This window comes from Sinocyclocheilus anshuiensis, unplaced genomic scaffold (genome assembly GCF_001515605.1).
Source record: "Sinocyclocheilus anshuiensis isolate Anshui unplaced genomic scaffold, SAMN03320099.WGS_v1.1 scaffold3814, whole genome shotgun sequence".
Classification (NCBI taxonomy): domain Eukaryota; kingdom Metazoa; phylum Chordata; class Actinopteri; order Cypriniformes; family Cyprinidae; genus Sinocyclocheilus; species Sinocyclocheilus anshuiensis.
The window spans coordinates 1-21,756 of NW_015548424.1; the positions used below are offsets into that span (position 1 = coordinate 1).

Here is a 21,756-nt window from a genome sequence, read left to right on the forward strand (position 1 = left end):
TGTGTTTTTGCACATGTGAAATTCATGTGGTTTTTCTGTAAGGATATATATATATACATCTCATATATATATGAGATGTAATTAGAAACAATAAGCGTCACACATTTAGAGATAAGTGTTAGATGAATATTCACTATTGATAAAGCAGTACTCTTTGTTTTAGCTCATTACCTTTGCATTTGTGATTCTATAGTGACTCTCATTTTATCTGCAGGACCCATCATTAGAGCTGAGGTTGGTGAGAGGATTCAAGTTGTGTTTAAAAACAATGCCAGGAGGCCATATTCTATTCATGCCCATGGAGTGAAGACCAGTAAAACCCATCAGGATGGTGTTCAACCAGGTGTGTTATTACAAAGATTTGTCTAATTTGTCTTTTTATATGGGCAGGAGTGATTCAATAGTATACCAATAAGTATACCTCTCCGTGTGTTATAGGTCATATACTGACATACAACTGGACCATTCCAAAACGATCAGGTCCGGGTCCCAGTGATCCAAACTGTATAACGTTTGCCTACTACTCCTCTGTCAGCTTAGTTGAGGTATAAAGATGAAAGCAAGAAGTGAAGTTGATAATGTGAGTTTTTACAGTATGATTGTAGATTTACAGCTCTACTATGTGAATGTTCTTCAGGACTTGATGAGTGGTTTGGTGGGTCCACTGATAGTGTGCCGCAAAAACACCCTGAACAGCGACAGACGTAGAAAAGACATTGATAAAGAGTTTGCCCTCCTTTTTATGGTGTTTGATGAAAATGAGTCCCACTACCTGGATGAAAACATAAAAATTTACCTCAAAGCAGACCCAGAAAAGTTTGACAAATATGATGGGGACTTTATGGAGAGCAACAAAATGCATGGTAATTGTGTGTGTGTGTGTGTGTGTGTCATTGTGTGTGTTACAAGTTTATTGGAGAAATACATGGTGCTTTCAGTTTTACTTTTTTGAAGAACAAAATTCTCTCTCTCTTCCACAGGCATTAACGGAAAGTTGTATGCTAACCTCCATGGGTTAAATATGATAGAGAATGACAGGACCGAGTGGTATTTGATAGGACTGGGGAATGAAGTGGACATGCACACTGTGCATTTCCATGCTCAGAGCTTCACTTACAAAGTACATACATAAACACACCAGGGCAGATAAAAAAATATTTATGGAGTGGCAAGGGGGTGGCATGAGGACAATGAGGAGTGTTGACGGCAAAGCAAGCATCAATGCATATTTCTTGTGAATTTACGAACATACACATTTATGTCCGTAAATATGTGAATCAGGTGCATTTCCTCAGAGGAACCACAAAACTATAATTTTACTGTTTAAAAATAATAATAAAAAAAAAAAAAAGAATATCCAGGGCATGAAGACAGTAGACGCTGTCACACATTAAGAATGGTAAATTGCCGGATCACCTTTTCCAGTTAATTTACCACATGTGCTTTTCATACAAGCAACAACTGTTTTAAGATTACCATTTACACGTCAGTACCAAAATAACAGTAAACTCTATGATGTCAAACACATAAACGCTGAATATACTTAGAATTAATTAACATTGCGTATATAATTAAGGGAAATAATTAAGATTAGATTCCTACCCAACATGTTATTATAGCTGCCATTCTGCCATTTTTATTTGTTTGTGTGTTTATTTATTTATTTATTTTGTATGTTGTTTTTTTTTCCTCGGATGGCAAAAAGATCTATATGAATAAAAAAAAAAAAAGAGAGGGCAGTCTGAGAATTCAAACTTAGTGTTTCCAAGTCTTTTTGCATCATTCATTAAAAGAACTGGCCTATAAGAAGCATTTTTCATTAGTTGGGCTCCACTGGTTGCACTGTGTGATTTTGATTTACTATGAAGATTGGTTCATAAGATTTTATTTTATTTTTTATGAATACCAAGTAATAGAATGACATTTGTACCATTACTTTGCAGTACATAGTCTTTTTTATCTCATCACATTGAAGCTCTGCTGCGAAAAGCAGACTAGGAGACACTGCTTACATTTACATTTTATACATTGAGATACCGAATGCTAGGGTGACCTCCCCTCCATGCCACCCCGGTAGATCCACTCCCGAAACACGCTAATGCATAAATACAGCTTAAGTGTTAAAATGTCTCTCAAACACTGATTTTCTCTCCCTCAGATGAATCATTCTCATCGAGCTGATGTTTATGACCTGTTCCCAGGAACATTTCAGACCATTGAACTGACTGCAGGAAGTCCTGGGCAGTGGCTGCTTCACTGCCATGTGACCGACCACATCCATGCGGGCATGGAGACCATTTTCACTGTTCGTCCTAAAGGTTAGTAGTGAAAGTTTTCAAATAGGCCTGCAGAGCATCTAACCTAGAGAGGTCAGCATAAGGATGCTTTCACACACAAGTTAATAATGTGGACCCGAGTCTGTTTGCCCTTAGAGTTCAAGTTGTTTGGTTGGTGTCAAATCATTCTTCCAAACTCAGACATGCATTAGTGTCCAATCCTGCTTCTAGAGGGTCATGAGCTGGTTCAGGTTTGTTTGATTAGGGTTGGAGCCGAACTCTGCAGGACAGTGATCCTCCAGGACCAGGATTGGACTCCCTGCACTGGTGAACCATACTACTTGAGGTGGTGTGGGGTATGGTTTATATGAACTCAACTGTGATTCTTTGTTGGTATGAACTTGATCCATCTTAAAGGGGTCCTATTATGCTCTTTTACAATGTCTTGAATTTGTTTTGGGGCTGTACTAGAACATGCTCTCATGCTTGGTGGTTCGAAAAACGCATTGTTTTTTACATAATTTACATTATTACAATACCTTTCTCCCCAGTCTGGCACAAACGGCTCGATTAGTTCCCGGTTTGATGAACGCCCGCCTTCCGGGCGTGATGTGATTGGTTAGCTGTCCCAGTGGGTTGTGATTGGCGAACAGCTTAGACAGTGTTTCAGTACTGCCACGCCCCTTGCCAAAGCAGCAAGTTTAGTTAAGGATGGCGTCAATATTGCCATATCAGTTTGAGCCGGATTCAGACCCCGAGAATATTGAACAAGAGGATCGTGCAGGACCTTTGCACGCACGGATATTGCAAGACATATTAGAGTGGTAACGTTATTGTTGTTTTTTTTTTGGCTAAATCTTTGAGATTTGTAAGTTTGAAGATCTTTTTTATGCCCAAACATACCCACTACACACTGACTAAAATTCAAAGAGTGAAAAAGCAGAATAGGACCCCTTTAAATCATGGAAGTGAACTGATATTGAAGAATGTGCATCACTGCATGCTTCCCGCAAGTCATAAGCAGTGTCCTGTGTAGTATTCTTACGTTTGGCTCAACCAATCATATGTCAGAAGCAACGTATTCTCTGTTCCTATTGGCTGTATCACCTGTCAGTATAGGTAATGCAAATTAGTCAGAGGTTTGGTTGTGTGTTAGCGCTCATATTGCGTAGCTGAAAAGTGTTTAATAAAAAACTACATGCTAAAGCTGATTATGCGTGCATCAAGAGCCTTCATGTGCATGTCATCATCATAAAGAAAACACGACAGGCACAACGTATTCTCTGTTCCTATTGGCTGTATCACCTGTCAGTATAGGTAATGCAAATTAGTCAGGTTTGGTTGTGTGTTTGCTGCTGAGGAGTTAGCGCTCATGTTGCGTAGCTGAAAAGTGTTTAATAAAAAACTACATGCTAAAGCTGATTATGTGTGCATCATCATAAAGAAAACACAACATGGTGTCAGAGTGAACGGATGATATATAGAAAAGATGGATACTGCCGGAGTCCCAATGCCCACGATGAACTGGGAAGCAACTAACCTGCCCGAGGCATGGCGCAAATTTCAACAGCACACAGAGTTAATGTTCAGCGGACCCCTAAAGAAAAAGGGTGAGGATGAAAAATGTAGTTATCTTCTCCTATGGGTCGAAGAAAAGGGCAGAGACATTTTTAATACATGGTCACTGTCTGCAGGTGAAGCAAAGATCTTAAAGTCCTATTACGACCGCTTCACAACATACGTTGAGCCCAAAGCGGATGTGATATTTGCACGTTACAAATTCCATGAAAAGGTGCAGGGAGAGCGTGAGCCTTTCGAGCAGTTTGTGACAGATCTGTGTCTGCTTGTCAAAGACTGTAACTGTGCAAATAGTGACGAGATGATCCGAGATCGCATTGTGTTCAGGATACATTCGCCGAAAGTGAGAGAGAAACTTTTGAATGTGGGCTCTGAATTAACGCTCGAAAAAGCGATAGACGTCGCTAGATCTCACGAGTTGGCTCAAGCACAGTTAAAAACCATCGCAAGCAGCATGAGTATATCATGCGAACACATCGCATTGTGTTCGGGATACATTCGCCGAAAGTGAGAGAGAAACTTTTGAATGTGGGCTCTGAATTAACGCTCGAAAAAGCGATAGACGTCGCTAGATCTCACGAGTTGGCTCAAGCACAGTTAAAAACCATCGCAAGCAGCATGAGTATATCACGTGAACATGCAGTGCACGCAATCTCCGGCCACACATCAAAAGGCTTAGTTTCAAAGCAGCGTAACGCCAAGTACACAAAGAGATACAGCGCCAGTTTGCAGCCTAGAAATGCTCCTTCCATGAACCTCAAAGGATGCGGCTACTGTGGAAACAAGCGTCATGTTGATCGCTCTCACTGTCCTGCAAACGGAAAGGTGTGCAAAGTATGTGGTAAATTAAGCCATTTTGCAAAAGTATGTCGCTCTAACTGTGAGAAAACCGTTCATGCAATAAGTCAAGAAGGTTCAGACCAGCTTGAGGAGTGTGATGAGCTGTTTATTGACTCAGTGACACAGGGCAGACAGAGCTCAGACACGGAACAGGCTTTTGTGAACATTAAAATAGGTTCAAAACAGCATGAAATCAAGTTCAAGCTGGACACGGGATCCTCAGCTAACGTCATACCCCTGTACGAGTACACCAAATTGGACATGCAGTGCACTTTGCAGCCGACATCTCGCCCCCTGTATGGTTATGGTGGTGAACGCCTGGTGGTAAAAGGCAAATGCAACCTGAAATGCAAGCACAAAGACATTGAGATGGTTATGCCATTTTATGTAGTCGACACAAATGCACCCCCTGTCCTAGGGCTAAAAGGATGCATAGATTTTGGCCTCATTAAGATGGTACTGTCAGTTGTCAGAGCAAAGAGGCTGCACAAGCAACAACACCAGAAGAGATGCTATGACAGATCAGCAAGACCTTTGTCTCAGCTCAAGGATGGACAGGCAGTTAGAGTGCAGGAGCAAGGACACTGGAAGCCAGCTGTTATCGTCAGAGCAGCCAACACTGAGAGATCATATCATCTGCGTACTGCTGATGGACAGGAGTATCGACGAAACAGACGTGTAGTGACTTAACTGTAATTTAAGTCGTTAATTCTATAAGGGAATTAATCATTAATTCGATTTCTAGCTCAGGTTTTGAAAGGACTCGAATCTGAAAATTCTGAGTCAACCTGATCAAAACTGAATTCAAATCTGATAGTTTACACTTTAAATCAAGGGTCGTCCAGCGAGCCGGTGATTCTTAGTATATTTTAACAACTTGAATCTTTGTATTTCCCTGGCGACGGGTTAATACATGTTTTTGATAAGTTATAAGCTATTGGCCCTTTCAAAAGAAAATGCAATGTTCAGTGCATTCCAAATGTTCAGTTCAGTTTATATTCATGTGTATGTGAGATTGTCATAGATGGCTATGCGAATACACAGTATTCTTTGCACTTCAGTCTAATATTTTATTAGCATACTAGTTTGTGCATATAATTTGAAAACTGAATTCCTTCTTTTACTTAATATGTTACACAGTATTTTGTACTTTGTTGTATTATTTTATAAGAAGGGGGATGTAGTATTCTTACGTTTGGCTCAACCAATCATATGTCAGAAGCAACGCATTCTCTGTTCCTATTGGCTGTATCACCTGTCAGTATAGGTAATGCAAATTAGTCAGGTTTGGTTGTGTGTTTGCTGCTGAGGAGTTAGCGCTCATGTTGCGTAGCTGAAAAGTGTTTAATAAAAGACTACATGCTAAAGCTGATTATGTGTGCATCATCATAAAGAAAACACGACATCCTGTATTTAAATTGTGGTTATAATTTTGCCATTTTGTTTCATCCACAATGTAAAAAAAAAAGAAAAGAAAAAAGAAAACATCATGTTCTAGCTAGTGCAGGAACCTCTAATAATAGCAGGTTATTTCTCTACCATGTGTCCTGCATTACATCTGCTGATCTGCAACAGAACAATAATCAGGCAGTCACCCTTGAGCCCCTTTTTTGATTCTTTGATGATTCTCATTAGGTTGTGTTTAAAATTGATGTGAAATACTGCCAATACTGCCATTTCCTCCCTCTTTTCCTTACTTTGCTTCATTCTAAGCTCCACAGTACAACCTCTGCTGCTGTGATAAGTAAACTAAAGGCTTCTTTTGCACGGCACGGCATTCCCAAAGCTGTCATCTCAGACAACGGCCCCCAGTACAGCTCTGGTGAGTTTGAATCATTTGCAAAAACATGGGAATTTACACATACTACCACAAGCCCATACCACCCACAAAGTAATGGTTTAGCAGAGAAATCTGTGCACACTGCAAAGATGTTACTGGGAAAAGCCAAAGCTGACAAAAGTGACCCATACCTTAGTCTCCTGGAGTATCGCAACAGCCCTGTTGATGGATTCAAGTCCCCAGCTCAGCTGTTAATGAGTCGCCGTCCGCGGTCAACCTTACCCAATACCAATCAGCAGCTCCTGCCAAAGGTTGTCAGCTTTAAGGATGTCAGAGCAAAGAGGCTGCACAAGCAACAACACCAGAAGAGATGCTATGACAGATCAGCAAGACCTTTGTCTCAGCTCAAGGATGGACAGGCAGTTAGAGTGCAGGAGCAAGGATACTGGAAGCCAGCTGTTATCGTCAGAGCAGCCAACACTGAGAGATCATATCATCTGCGTACTGCTGATGGACAGGAGTATCGACGAAACAGACGCCACCTCCTGGACACAAAAGAATCTCAAATTGACAGTTCTGACGTATCAGTAAGGAATGAAGGTGCTGAACTATGTGCAACATCAACCAACAGTAGACCACACAATGACATTGTACACGCACCTGACCACACTGATGGGCTGCCCAAATGCACTACTTACAGAACCAGATATGGACGACAGATAAAACCCAGAGTCATTCTGGATCTGTGATTGTACAAGGGTGTAGGCGGATCGCTGCCCTTTCAAAAGAAAATGCAATGTTCAGTGCATTCCAAATGTTCAGTTCAGTTTATATTCATGTGTATGTGAGATTGTCATAGATGGCTATGCGAATACACAGTATTCTTTGCACTTCAGTCTAATATTTTATTAGCATACTAGTTTGTGCATATAATTTGAAAACTGAATTCCTTCTTTTACTTAATATGTTACACAGTATTTTGTACTTTGTTGTATTATTTTATAAGAAGGGGGATGCAGTATTCTTACGTTTGGCTCAACCAATCATATGTCAGAAGCAACGTATTCTCTGTTCCTATTGGCTGTATCACCTGTCAGTATAGGTAATGCAAATTAGTCAGGTTTGGTTGTGTGTTTGCTGCTGAGGAGTTAGCGCTCATGTTGCGTAGCTGAAAAGTGTTTAATAAAAGACTACATGCTAAAGCTGATTATGTGTGCATCATCATAAAGAAAACACGACATCCTGTATTTAAATTGTGGTTATAATTTTGCCATTTTGTTTCATCCACAATGTAAAAAAAAAAGAAAAGAAAAAAGAAAACATCATGTTCTAGCTAGTGCAGGAACCTCTAATAATAGCAGGTTATTTCTCTACCATGTGTCCTGCATTACATCTGCTGATCTGCAACAGAACAATAATCAGGCAGTCACCCTAGTATGTGTGTGTGTAGATGGTAAATCCAATGTGACAAAAATATCAATAACAAAAGAGTGCCCAGAAAAGTTGGCATTTTCTGGAGTGAAGCTGGATTTTTGTTAATCTTTTGTTCACAGACACTGTAACAAATGCACATGTAAATCCAGGAATGCGCAGGGCAATTCACAAAATCAAGAATCAAAGTGTAATAAGAAGCTTACATGGATTTTAAAGCTTACAGTATAATCCACTAATACACAAGGGGCATTGGTATATATGTATGCAATAATGTATTCATGTGGCAAAAAATACAGAGGTGACTGCATTTGTGGATCTTTTGAAGCTTTTATTCACACAAAATAGAGAGTTGATCTCCAATGTATTTGGATTGCCTCCATATTGCTTTGACACCAAATGATAACGTAAATCAGGGTTCCCCAAATGGGTTTGTCAGGGAACTACAGGGGGTTCTTAGTATTTTTAATAAGTTTCTGTCTTTAAACAGAAGGGACAGTTTGCTCAGGGGACGATAACCTTGTTGTCGGTCGTTGCTGTTACTGCCGCAGAATTTAACAGGAGACTCTGTGATGAATAGTAGATGGATTTTGTAACAAGCTTTCCAATTGGTCATTCTGTATGTGATCTATATATGTGGACATATTCAGTAAAGTGTTCACGTTCAGATATGCATGGAAGTCCTTATGTTTCATAACAGTGCCAGAAGAGGGATAATAGTTCAGGTGGACTGGGTTAATTTTGCATATGTCATTGTTGAGTGAAGACCATGCTCAAGTTCAAGTTCACGAAAAGTTTGGCAATGTGCAGTTCATCTATCCCATGGTGAAGGAAGCAGAGAGTATATTCAAATGATTTGCATTCGATAATGATGAAAACTATGAAGTAGTGATTCAGACATTTGACGAGCACTTCATTCCTTTGAGAGAATTTGATATACGAATGTGCAGACTTTCATCAGTGGAGTCACAGAGAAGGGGAGACAATGGAGGCATTCGTAAGGGGACCCAGAAGATGAATATATCGCAGATAGGATTCTGATCAGATTGAGAGATGAATCTCTGTAAAGCTGCAGCTTCCAGGAACATTGACAAACATTGACGATTTGCTCAAAATTCTGAGCAAAGTGAAACCAACATGAACAAAGTGAGAAGGAAGGAGGGGTGAAATTGCACAAGATACAACAAAACACATAACCAGAGAGAAGTGGTGTGCCACACAGAAATGGTGCAAAACATGACGTCATAAAAATACTGGGCCAGTGATGTTTCGTTTGATCTGTGTGCACCTATTGTACCACAAACGACCAAATAAAACACGCCTGAACCAGCTAATGAAGTACTTGAAAATTACAGGGAGGTATGTTTGAGCTGTGCTCAAGTGAATCCGTATCTCGATTCTCAAACAGGAAAAAAAATTGAATGAGACTTGATTTTTTTGTATCTCAGGCAGTGGTGGAGGTAACGAATTACAACTACTCACGTTACTGTAATTAAGTAGTTTTTTCGGGTACTTGTACTTTTTTGAGTATATTTTTAAAGCTGTACTTTTGCTTGTACTTAAGTACAAATTAAGCAAAATAATCTACTTTGTTACTTTTAAATCATAGTTTGTTACTGAGTACACCCACAATTTGAATTGATATTCAAACCTTTGACGGCACTTCAGTAGCCAATAAAGATATCTGATCGTAAACGGACCAATAACAGCCCTGACATCTGAACTGGGAAAAGCTGGATGCGAGGTCTCACATAGGCCTAACTTATACTAATGAACTGCCTGTCCTCTCACTCCGATATTGTTTGTGCGCACTCAGACTGTGGCAATCGCGATCTCTCCGTGCTTTTAAAGTAGAAATTATTTCTCTTTGCTCCTGGATTAAACTTTGTCAAAAATTATCAACCATTCAGAATAGATCCATGCCTGACCGATGAAAATCCTACTGGAAATTTTATTGGCTGTAAGTGAAATGCACCAGAAAGTCTTTCAACAATCAAAGGTGGAACTTTAATTTCTTTACAATGTAAGTTTATGCTAGAAATGTTTTGGAATGGGATATTTGTCTGATTTGTACATATAAATATCCTAGTCTTTCTAACTGCATCACTACATTGTACAGTTTTAGAAGACTTGGATTAAACCAATTTCAAAGCTTGAAATAATGATTGCCTTGAAAAAAATAGATGGACAAAAAATATTAAAATATTTATATGGCAGTATACAGTATGTGGTAGTTTTGCCAATGGTATTGAAAATGATTAGTCGTCATGAAATCAAAAATAACCCTACTTACTTTTTAGTGCACATTACTAGTCTTGTGGTGAACAATTGAACTGTGCAAGTCAATACACTGGGGGAAAAAATGTCTGCCGTCGTAATCTTTAATCAAAAACTGAAAATTGGCTTCCGCTCTGGAAGCCAATTTTCCGAAGCTCCGTTTCGTTCTTGCTCTGATGACGTCAGTTTGATGGCTTGGGGAGAATCCTCTTGTTAAGTCAATAACGTAAGGACTGCTGATACCGGGTGCATGCCTCTACTTATTTCACTTGAGAATACTATCTCAACAGTCATTTATGAGCATTATTTAATTAATATTACATATTTAAGATAAGCATTTAAAAATTAGCTGTGCACACTACAGTCTCCATGCTCACAGTGTCTTAGACACTAATATTTTAGCTGAATCTGGGATTTCAGTATGGAGATAAAGGTTAGGGTTATAATTTTTCAGTATTACATGACATCGTGAATGTGTATATGCACAGTTTGTTGTTTTTTGGGGGGCGTCTGGCAGAGCGTTAGGACCCAGAAGTGGTGAAGTGTGATGTCAGATGTAACAACCAGATATTCTTAACCACTCCTATCCAACCGTGAATCTGCTATGAGCAAGAGGTGGAGTGGAGGTGCACCACAATAAAACCCCACCCTTTATTCAATATTCCATTTCACTTGGAAATACGTCACAACACTGAAGTCAGTTGCAACTTCCGGTTCACGGGTATTTTACTATTGATATTTTTCAAGGTATTGAAGTTAGAAATTCCCGTTTTCCCACTAATTCACATACTTTGTCAATAAGATAAAAGTGGGTTTTGTTCAAAGTAGCTATTATCCACATAGATCTTTGATATGAATGAATATTTTTTGGTAATTCATTAAATATCGCAGACTAAAAAGTAACTAGTAACTAGTACTCTGAGTAGTTTTTGAGGGGAGTACTTTGTACTTTTACTTAAGTACTGTTTTGACACCAGTACTTTTACTTGTAATTGAGTATTATTTCAGCAATGTAACAGTACTTGTACTTAAGTACAAATTTTCAGTACTCTTTCCACCACTGATCTCAGGTTACAAAAGATGAGATGCAAAGCGTGTTAGGGTGGCAGAAAAACATTTACTTTAGTTGGTAGGGGTATATAAGTGAATACACAGGGTTTTAACCTGCATGGGCCAAGGACTGTGATCACAACAAAGATGAGAGGTGAAGTACTTGCACAGGGCTTGGTAAATGTTGTAAGCATGCACACCTAACAGTGTGGTGGAAAGGTTTCAGCCAGGTGTGTCCGATTATTAAGGCAACACAGTGCAAAGAACCATTTCCATTGACAAAGCTACCTCCAGGCTCCTCAACCCAGGGATACTTTTAACTCATCTTGACAAGGAGGGAAATGCAGTTCGGTGAACAGTGTCTTTAAGCTTACATTACTCACTTTCAAATCCACTTCCAAAATAACTTGGCCATTGTGGTTAATGTGTAGACTCTACTGAAAGAGAGGAATATCATGTGTAGGGAGGATAAATACTCCTCCAAGGGAATTTCTGTGATTCTTACAAAATCATCATATTTAAATAATTATATTAAAGTTGAACAGTGATAAAACTCTGGTAAATTGAAGCACTTAGCTAAACTGAAAGCAACTCCAAGTGCTTTCCTTTAATAATGGTGTTGGTAATGGAGTTTATATTCCTTGCCACAGTCACCTCAGGCACCTTGCTCCAAAACAGGGATTCATATAACCCTGGGTAAAAAGCAGTGGTAAGAACGATGATAACCTGGGGTTAAGCGCAGTGTGCCCTTTTGTTATGTTGCAGTCTTATGCTAAAATGCTTTATTTATTTATTTTTCACATCAGTCTACACTTCATCATACCTTGGGACAAAGCAAAACCAGATTTATAATATAAAAACCAGATATAAAACCAGATTTTTTAAATACAAATGTATTAAAAATAAATGGTAATATCATATTGACAAGTATTCAGATCCTTTACTCACTTAGTTGAAACATTTAATTATAGCCAACTTTTTGGGTATAATGCAACAAGCTTTGCACATCTGGATTTAGGGATTTTGGGTTCAAGTCTGGACTCTGGGCCACTCAATGTTTATTCACAGAGTCAACCCTAAGCCACCCTTGAATTGGTTTAGTTGTACTTTGGTTCATTGTACTGTTGAAACGTGAACCTTTGGCCCAGTCTGGGGTCCTGAGTGCTCTGGACCAGGTTTTTATTAAAGATATTTCGCTTAGTTTAGCTTTTCCTACCCTGGTGTATATTCAAATTTCCGAAGCATCAGAACAGCTCTCTGTGAGGAATCGATCGAAATATAAGCTGTAGTCATATAAATCTTCATAAATAAGTCATTTCATTTCATTGAATTGGAGAAACCCGTTGATAAACCAGTCTGAATGATTCATTCATGAATATAACTGATTTGAGTCAAATCACTCAATTAATTGATCCTGTCGCAGTTTTAGCTGATTTCATTTAGCTGCTGGTGTGTGGAACTCATTATTCACATATAATAATATTAATAAATAATAATAATAATAATTTCCTTGTTCTTGTACAAGCTATTCCTTGACTTATAAACTATCCCTTCTGTGTCAGAAACAAGCACTGTGTCAGGGATAACCACTCATGCATCAACTAAAGAAGATCTGAGACAGGGGGAGAAGGAGGAGGTGACTGAGATATTTGAGGAAAAAGGTCAGCTTTAGAAAACAAGCTTTATAGTTGTTGTATAAAAATTATTTAATTTGAATTTGATCATGTAAATGGTGTCAGTGTGTAACAGCTCATGAGATATGTTTGCATATATAATGAATATGGTGTAGTTCTCTTAATTTACAGTCTAAAATTTACGGACTTATTTTATTAGTATGTCGAAACATATCGCCTTGTCCAGACCCATCACATTGGAGAAAAGTGCTGGGCAGGAAGATCAGGTCAAGGACGGAAGAAGTGACATTGATGATGGAAGTAGGCAGTACAGTCAAGACAACAAAAGTCTAGCTGAAGAAAAGAGGCAGAGTAGAAAGTTTGGTGATGAGGGAGATGAGAACACAGATTACCTAACTAATGACACAGGTCTATGGCCAGACAAATTAATGGACATCGAAAGGGAGATAATTGTCAGAAAGTTAGCAACAAAGTTTGCAGACATGTTGAAGGAGATGCCAGTAGATTCTCAAGGGAAACAATTTCCAGAATATTTGCAGTTCACAAAAGCTGCCAAGGGAAGAGAAAAGCTCAGAAGGGATTGACTTGCTTACAGCAAAAGCACAAAACTGCTTTCTACTGTATTCCATGCTTGCTTTTCTCAAATGAACTGAAAAGTGGTTCCCAGAGTGTTCTAAGCAATAGAGATGGATACAAGATGTCTGAAGTATCATGGCACAGGATGTATGACAGCTTCCAAATCATGAAAGCAGCAAAGTCCACTGAACTTGCTATTTTAAATGGAAAAATCTACAGCACTCGATATTAGCAGGAAGTGGTATCGATAAGCAGATGGACCAACAATTACAAACAGAAATGGAGAAAAACAGAGAAATATATTCGTTCTAGAATTCTATTTAGCATCTCAAAACTTGCCTTTTCGTGGTAAAACTAAAAACCTGGATGATGAGCATAATGGAAATTTCCTTGGCAAAGTTGAACTTTTGACACATTATGATCCACTCTTTAAAGACCACTTGGGTAAAATTAGAAATAAAAAGACAGGAACAAGGGTGACACATCACCTGAGTTCTGATATTCAAAATGAATTCATTGATGTCTGTGGGAATAAAGTTTTAAAGACAATCGTGAAGGAATGGGAAGACTCAATTTATTTCTCAGTTATTTGTGATGCAACTCCAGACCTTTCCCACACCGAACAGAATGTGTTACTTCTGAGGTACGTCAAGCATGATGCAGTAAACAATGACTGGGAAAAAAAAACACTAAACCTTGTAGATATGAGAATCCAATCCAGAGGCAGCCTCATTTTTTGGAAACAAACTGCTTTTACTGCCTTTTCAGGGCTAGCACTGAATGTTGGGCCATTTTGAGAGCGAAGACTGGTTGCTCCTTACATATGCTGTCAGATACCCATTGGAATGCACGGATAGATGCTGCCAGACCAATTGCAGAACATCTGCTATCTGTAATAGAGGTCCTTGAGAGCATACGTTTAAGTCGCAGTCTCACCAGTGAGTCTAAATCCCAAGCCAGTGGTCTTAAAATGTACTTTATGTCTTTTGAAGCCTTTGTACTTCTTACAGTTTGGTGCAAAGTACTGCAATACATTGAAGACCGTAATTTAGTTCTTCCATCTGGAAAGATTTCACTGGATGTATAGGCAAAAAACATTGGGGCCCTAAAGGAAGAGATGCTGGCTATTAGAGAGAAATGGGACATCCTGCTTTCTGAAGCTTCACTGGTGGCAAATCAGATTTGATTTTTCGTTTCGTAAGGGTATGAAGTAGTGATTCAGACATTTGATGAGCACTTCATTCCTTTAAAGGAATTTGATATACAAATGCGCAAGGGGAGTAAGGGGAGTCAATGGAGGCATTCGTAAGGGAATCCAGAAGATGAATATATCCAAGATAGGATTCTGATCAGATTGAGATACAAATCTCTGAGAAAAGCTGCAGCTTCCAGGAACATTGACAAACATTGACGATTTGCTCAAAATTCTGAGCAAAGTGAAATCAAATTGAACAAAGTGAGAAGGAAACAGAGCTGAAATTGCGCAAGAAACAACAAAACCAGAGAGGAGTGCAACAATGTTGACCATTTTGCTGTAGTGTGCCTTAAAAAAAATAATTACGTCATAAAAATGCTTGTCAGTGATGTTTCTTTGCTCTGTTCTCAGAGATGTTGTTGCGAGGGGGAGGGGAAGTTAATGTTTTTTATTTAAGATTATGAGGGCACATTCATTTTTAAAAAACAAATAATTACGTGCATGGATAAATCATTCCATAAAAAATACAAAATGTCAATTTTAATTTCATGGTGACTTTAAAGGTAGGCGTACACTGTTCGGTCACTCACAGATTCTTGAGCCCTTGCACACTTTATGAGTAAGTTCACCTGTTGTCTCGGTACAGGTGTGTGTGTGTGTGTGTGTGTGTGTGTGTGTGTGTGTGTGTGTGTGTATATAAGTGCATTGGTCTAAGAGTGTGCACAGGGTGGTTAGTTCACCCAAAGTTCACCCATAAATAGGGTGTATAGTTCACGCAAAAAAGACAATTCTGTCATCATTTACTCACCCTCATGTTGTTCCAAACCTGCAAGATCTTCCGAACACAAATGAAATCCGAGAGATTTCTGTCTCACCATTGACAGTCTATGCAACTACCACTTTGATGGTTCAAAAAGTTCTTAAAGAGATCATGAAACTAATCCATATGAATTGAGCTGTTTAGTCCAAATTTTCTGAAAAGTATTGATCGCTTTATATGATGAACAGATTTAATTTAGGCTTTTATTCAATGTGAAATCAAAGTGCAGAAACATCTCAAAGATGATCCACAGAAATGGGATACAGCTGAGCTGAATGTCAAAATGTCAGCACAACACCAGAAAGTCATTGCCCAGAACTCGAAATTCTGCTTTCTTTATGGTTCATTTTATCTTTCATATTTGCTTTGATTTAAAAATAAATGCTGATATCTTACCGTTACTTGGATAAGAGTTTTTCCACCAATTTTAATTGACTTTATTGGAATGACAAATAATTTACTTTTGTATTGCGAATATTCAAATATACAAATATATAAATAAAACTATACAAAATGCAAAACAACACATTAAAGGGATAGGTTACCAAGAAAAAAACCTGAAATAATTATTTTCTCACCCTGGTCTTTCTCTAATGGGCATAACCTTTTCTTTTTTAGAACACAAAAGGATATATATTTTTTTTTATTAAATTTCCTAGTTGTGCTTGTTCATATAAAAGCAGTAAATGCTTATCCTCTTTTCAAGTTTGCAAAAATGTAAAATCCAAAAGTACAATTTAACCATTTATAAATTAAGATTAATAAACACAGCATGAAACATGATGCCTATTAACCGTCAAAAGTATGTAAATACTTTCTGTTCTGAGCTCTCTGTTGTGTTAAGAATAATTCCTCTCTCACTTATGGATTTTATTATGCACTTAACTTTTTAGAGTAAACAACTCTTTAGAGAGGATGAGTGACTAAACTGGATAAAGTGAGTGTCAATAGATTTATATGAATTTATATACATTCATTGTTTTTATTTGTATTTTACTTAGGGTCAACAAGATCATCAGGGTCTTCATGGATTGATGGCAAAAATCCAGACAGTGGTAAATAAACATTTATATTCACTGCATTGTTTATGTTCTTAATAAACTTAATAAAATCATGTAATTTTCATATACATTGTGAAAACTTTTTAAAAAATGACATCCTGTTTTTTTTTCCCCCAGCCTTCAGTCATTTTAGAAACCTATCGACTGTGATGTTGTGTTTCCTTGGATTGGTCCTATCTTACTTTGTAGCACACTGAAAGTGACCATTAGCCCTCAGAATGGATATTTATTGCTGTGACACTGATGCTCACTACTTAGTTACCTCATCTAGCATTCTCACTGCATAGCTGTTAGGGAAACTTCCCTTCTTTTGAGGGAAGCAACTACTGAACAAATGAGATATAAAGATTAGTCTTTCTAATTTTGATTTGACTTGCAAGTAATGATCCATTTAATTGTCTAATCTTTCAGTTAATAAAATCAGCTTAAAGTAGAATGTACTATTCAAGCCTCTTGCAACTACTTAAAAATATCAATCCATCACAGCTTTACCTTAGAGCTCCTTTTTGATATAAACATTTAACTGCTTAATAAATCTGATAGTTTACTCTCCAGTCAGAAGTGAGCATCCATCCCTATGTCCTAGAGCAGAGGCCTTGGGTTTCCTGACATGTTGCTGTTATATCTTTGACTGGGATGTTATAAGTAGCACTGTAAATACAGCTGGATAAAACCAAAACTGTGTCCGTCTTCATTTCAAGCTGCAAAGCAAAATGTGAGTATTTTAAAGGGGGCTGATTCTTTTCTATACTCACTGTACACTGTAACTTAAAAATATTTCTAAGGTGGAAGAATGCTGTTCTGCAAACCCTTGAAATGACTTTCAAAAGACTGATTGTTATCCAACATTACATAGGCCTATAATTTCTTAACTGATGAAGATGAAGACTTAACTGAAAAGATGGCAGGCCATATTTTGGCACCTTATGAGGCTTTTGGTCTGGTAATTAAGGTGTATGTGTTCAAATTTATGTTGTCTTGTTCACTTTTTTTAACATTGCCACAAAACTGGAACTTCAGAGATGGGCATATCCAAATAAACAAAACTAAATAAATAAACGTGCCTTTCTCCCTGTCAAGTCACCTTTATGTATATAGTGCTTTGAATACGATTGTACAGATTGTTTCAAAATAGCATTACAGGGATAAAGGGGGGAAATGATTCAAAGATGCAAGCAGAGATCAATTCAGCTGTAAAGCAGCAGCCCTGTAGAAAACAGTGATGTCATCATCCAACTCCGTTTAGTTCTCTGTATTTTATTTATTTTTTGATGTGTTGGAAGAAGGAAATATGGGCAAGCTAAAATATCTAAGTGACTTTGATAAGGGCCAAATAGTGTTGGTTAGATGACTGGGTCAGAGCATCTCTAAAACAGCAAGTCTTATGGGGTATTCCTAGTATGAAGTGGTTAATACCTACCAAAAGTGATGATGGAAGGACAGCTGCTGAACACACAAAACTCTGCAGGACAGTGGCCCCCTTCAAAGGTAAGTCCTGAAAATGAGAGACAAAAAATACAAGTTCAAGATGCACTGAATCCAGTAAAAGGCTTTTAATGTTTGTGTGCAGCAGCACGTCTAATCTTCAACGAGCCCAATAGGGCCCACGTCACATCTCTCTTTATCTACCGGTTACGGCTCGCATCAAGTTCAAGACATTGAGGCTTGCATAAAGAACAGCCACAGGCTCAGCACTCGCCTACTTCCACTCACTCTTACGAATCTACATCCCCTCCAGAAGCCTGAGATCTGTAAGTGAGCGACACCTCGTGTTACCATCACAGAGAGGCAGAACATTTTCGCTCACCATTCTTGGCTGGTGGAACAATCTTTCCACCATGACCATTTTCAAGAGACCGCTGAAAAACTAATCTCTCTTTAGTCAACACTGCATCTGCATTTGACTGCATCTTAATTTAATAAAAAGAACCTTCACTTTCCTTAATCCCTCTATACTGTACTAATCTGAACAATGTCTAAAACTTTGTGTTCCGAGCATTTCCTGTGTTTATTTGCCTCTTTATGATGAATTGCATGTTGTTTTCCTCGATTGTAAGTTGCTTTGGATAAAAGTGTCTGATAAATGAATAAATGTAGAGTCAGGCAGAGTGTTGACTGCTACCAAGGTGACAGAGTGACAGTTCATCAAGAGAATATCAACTGAAATAAATGTTTCCCCCTTGTGGACACTAACATAATAGACAACTCTGGCCTCAGAGAGTGAGTGTAAATTAAGTTTACAGGAAATATGCTTGAAATTTCATTCTGCATCTTCTCAGATATTGCGATTTCATTGTAATTCTTCTCACAACGTCACTGAAGTCCCCATTAACTACAGTCTAAAAAATAATTCAGTGGATCTGTTGCCACTACTTAATTTAATGCATTAGTGTAAGTTAAAAATTCCAATTTATTGATTTAATTAAACATTTTAAGTTTTAAACTTTTTTAATGAGTTGTCCTGATATCTTAATGTTGATAATTACATCAACGTAATACTGTGTGTAACTTCAACTTAAATATCTGTGTTAGTTTGTTTAAAACATTATTTAAGTTGTACTAACTCAATGTAATTAGCTCCATAACTTCATTTTTTCAAGTTCACGTTTCAGGTTCCCAGCATGCTTTGCATGTGACTGAATAATGAGCGGTAATGTAGAAATAAACTCATATTTTATGCATTTCTATTCAAGATCAGAACAGGAGAAGATTTATTAATGTTCAGTGTTCGGTTATATTAGTATTTAAAAGTGTTTCTGTTATGTTGGTGGTTTTTATGAGATTACCATTGTGCTGAAGAGTAGAGCGTTTGCTTAGGTTGAGAACAGACTCACTAGACATTATTTTCTATGCTGTTTCAATCAGAAGGTATTTGGTTGAAAATGCTAAAAGATTGGTTTTCTAGTGTCATTAAGTGTTGTTTCATAAAAAAATAATATTTTAGTAGTGTTTGTAACCAGTGCCCATAACTGAACCAAATTTAAAACAATGTGAAAAAACTACTTCAAACAACTTAGTTTTTATGAGTGTTGAACTTGATAGTTGTTAGTTTTAACACAATTTTCTAAGTATATATAGCACAATATAGTTTATTAGTTGAACTTAATTTCAGAAGAAATTGCCTTAACTCAAAAAAAATTATGCAAATTGTTGCGTTAATTTTTTTTGTTGCGTCCAAACAGTATTTTTTAGAGTGTATATGGTATCATTGTAATACTTGACCATAAAAACATAGGCGTAGACGTCACCTTTTCTGTGTTATGTTTGGTTCAGGAGATACAAAATACATAATTTGGTAATGGCAGAAAGTAAAAGGGCCACCATTGCGATCACAAGGCGTTTTTGCGATGGCTCCATTTCTGAAAATGTTCAGGGCCCCAAACTGCACAAGTGTACCAAGTTTCATGCTTTCATCTACTTGAATGTTACAGTATTCGCTTCAGTACATTACATTTTATCACCTGGGCCCAGTTGTTCAAAAGTAATCCAGTGGGATTTCGGATCACGGGTTGGATCAAATCTTGGAAATGGGTTTTTCAAAAGCAAAAGAGGGATTCCAAACTAAGATCAGAGCATGTAATCCGATCTTACATTTGATCTGGATCAAACCTGCCCTTTGGGTTATTCAAAACTTTGAACTCGGTTTGGGATCTATTTGATCCAAAAAAACAGGATTATCCTGATCCCATCAGAAGGGTGGATTCAGTTGTTATTTTTCGAACCAAATAAAATCAGAGAGTTTTTGTTTTTTAAGTGAATGATCACAAAATCAATGTTTACTGATGATATATACATTTCTTCATATTTGAAGCATATATGAAGCATGTCACATCTGATGAGATATGGTAAACAACAAAAACAAACAAACAAACAAAAAAAAATCTCAAAGATATCAGCTGTCAAATATATGTCACTGCTGCTCACAGCTCTATAATTCCACAGTATATTAATGGCAATGACAACAACAAATATACTCAGTCATTCAGTAGCCTAGTTAAAAGTAATTTCTCACAATTGCATCTCTAATTGCATGTCCAGTGTGTCCTTCATTAGGTAAGAACATTGGCGGCTGTTCTGGTTCTACATCAGGCTCAGGTCCATCAAAATTGTCATCAAGAGGGACATGACGCCTGGTGGCGATGTTATGCAAAACAATACAGGCAAGGATTATGTTGCATGCCACCTTGGGTTGTACTCGCAAGTAGTTAAGACACGCAAACCGTCTCTTCAGGACTCCATTTAAGCGTTCAATGGCACATCTTGTTTTGCAATGTGAGGAGTTGAAGCGTGCCTGCTCAGGGTTATTAGCCAGGAGTGGATACGCGCTGTCTCCCAATACCATGCCATTTGGTCGGTGGGATTGAAGCTCTCTGTATAGTGCACTTTCTCTTAGAATACGTGCATCATGACCAGACCCTGGCCATTTCACAACACAGTTGGTTATTATGAGGTCGGCGTTGCCCACAAGTTGGATGTTGATGCTGTGCCTCCCCTTTCGATTGACATACTCCCACTCCCTTTCACAAGGTGCTTGGATATGCACGAGTACAATCAATAGCACCAATAGTGCTAGGCATGTTCCCCATTTGAAAAAGCTTGTGCTTAGTCTGAGCTGTCTGGTCATCCTTGGGAAAGGAAACAAATTGATTGATCAGACTGCCCAGTGCTACTGACATAGCCTTCACCACATTACTCACGGTTGCTTTTCTCACTCCCATATTGTCACCAATTACTTGGTAGAAAGTCCCACATGCGTAAAAGCACAGAGTGATTAAGCACTGTTCCTCCACAGATAAAGCATGACTCCTTTGGGTTTGGTGTTGGAGTGTTGGCCTGACAAGATCTGCAATGTACTTAATGTCATCTCTCCCAAAGCAAAAACGTGCATACAGCTCTTCTGATGTGTATTGCTCGAGTGGTTTGGCACGCTCAGCATGCACCCTTTGACGGTACCTTCTCCTATGGTAACGATGAACAATAGCCGCCATGTGGATGTCTCTGTAGGCTAAAAGAAATGGGTGCAAAGACATGATGTGTTTAAATGGTGTCACCCATTAACCAGCAATGAGCTGATTGGTGTAAGCCTAATTGAGCACAAGCCAAAGCAATCATGCTCAAGGCTTTTAAGATCAGTGTTGGTTACACCAAAGAGCTGGAACCATGGACTCAGAAGGGCCTAATTTCACTGTGACAGAAACCTGTGCACTGCTGGAGGGTGTTCGGGCCAGTTTTGCCTCA

At 38.2% G+C, this 21,756-nt stretch overlaps 1 protein-coding gene across 1 annotated transcript; it reads left to right on the top strand.

Moving 5' to 3' along the window:
• Positions 1 to 214: 214 nt before the first annotated feature.
• LOC107656756 (hephaestin-like protein 1) lies at positions 215 to 17,211 on the top strand (the record flags this gene model as incomplete). Its single annotated transcript, XM_016444701.1, has 8 exons — positions 215 to 343; positions 439 to 545; positions 638 to 863; positions 981 to 1,120; positions 2,159 to 2,318; positions 12,795 to 12,893; positions 16,507 to 16,512; positions 16,636 to 17,211. Coding segments are annotated over 8 exons (947 nt in total), but the record flags the coding sequence as incomplete, so codon positions are not given.
• Positions 17,212 to 21,756: the final 4,545 nt, after the last annotated feature.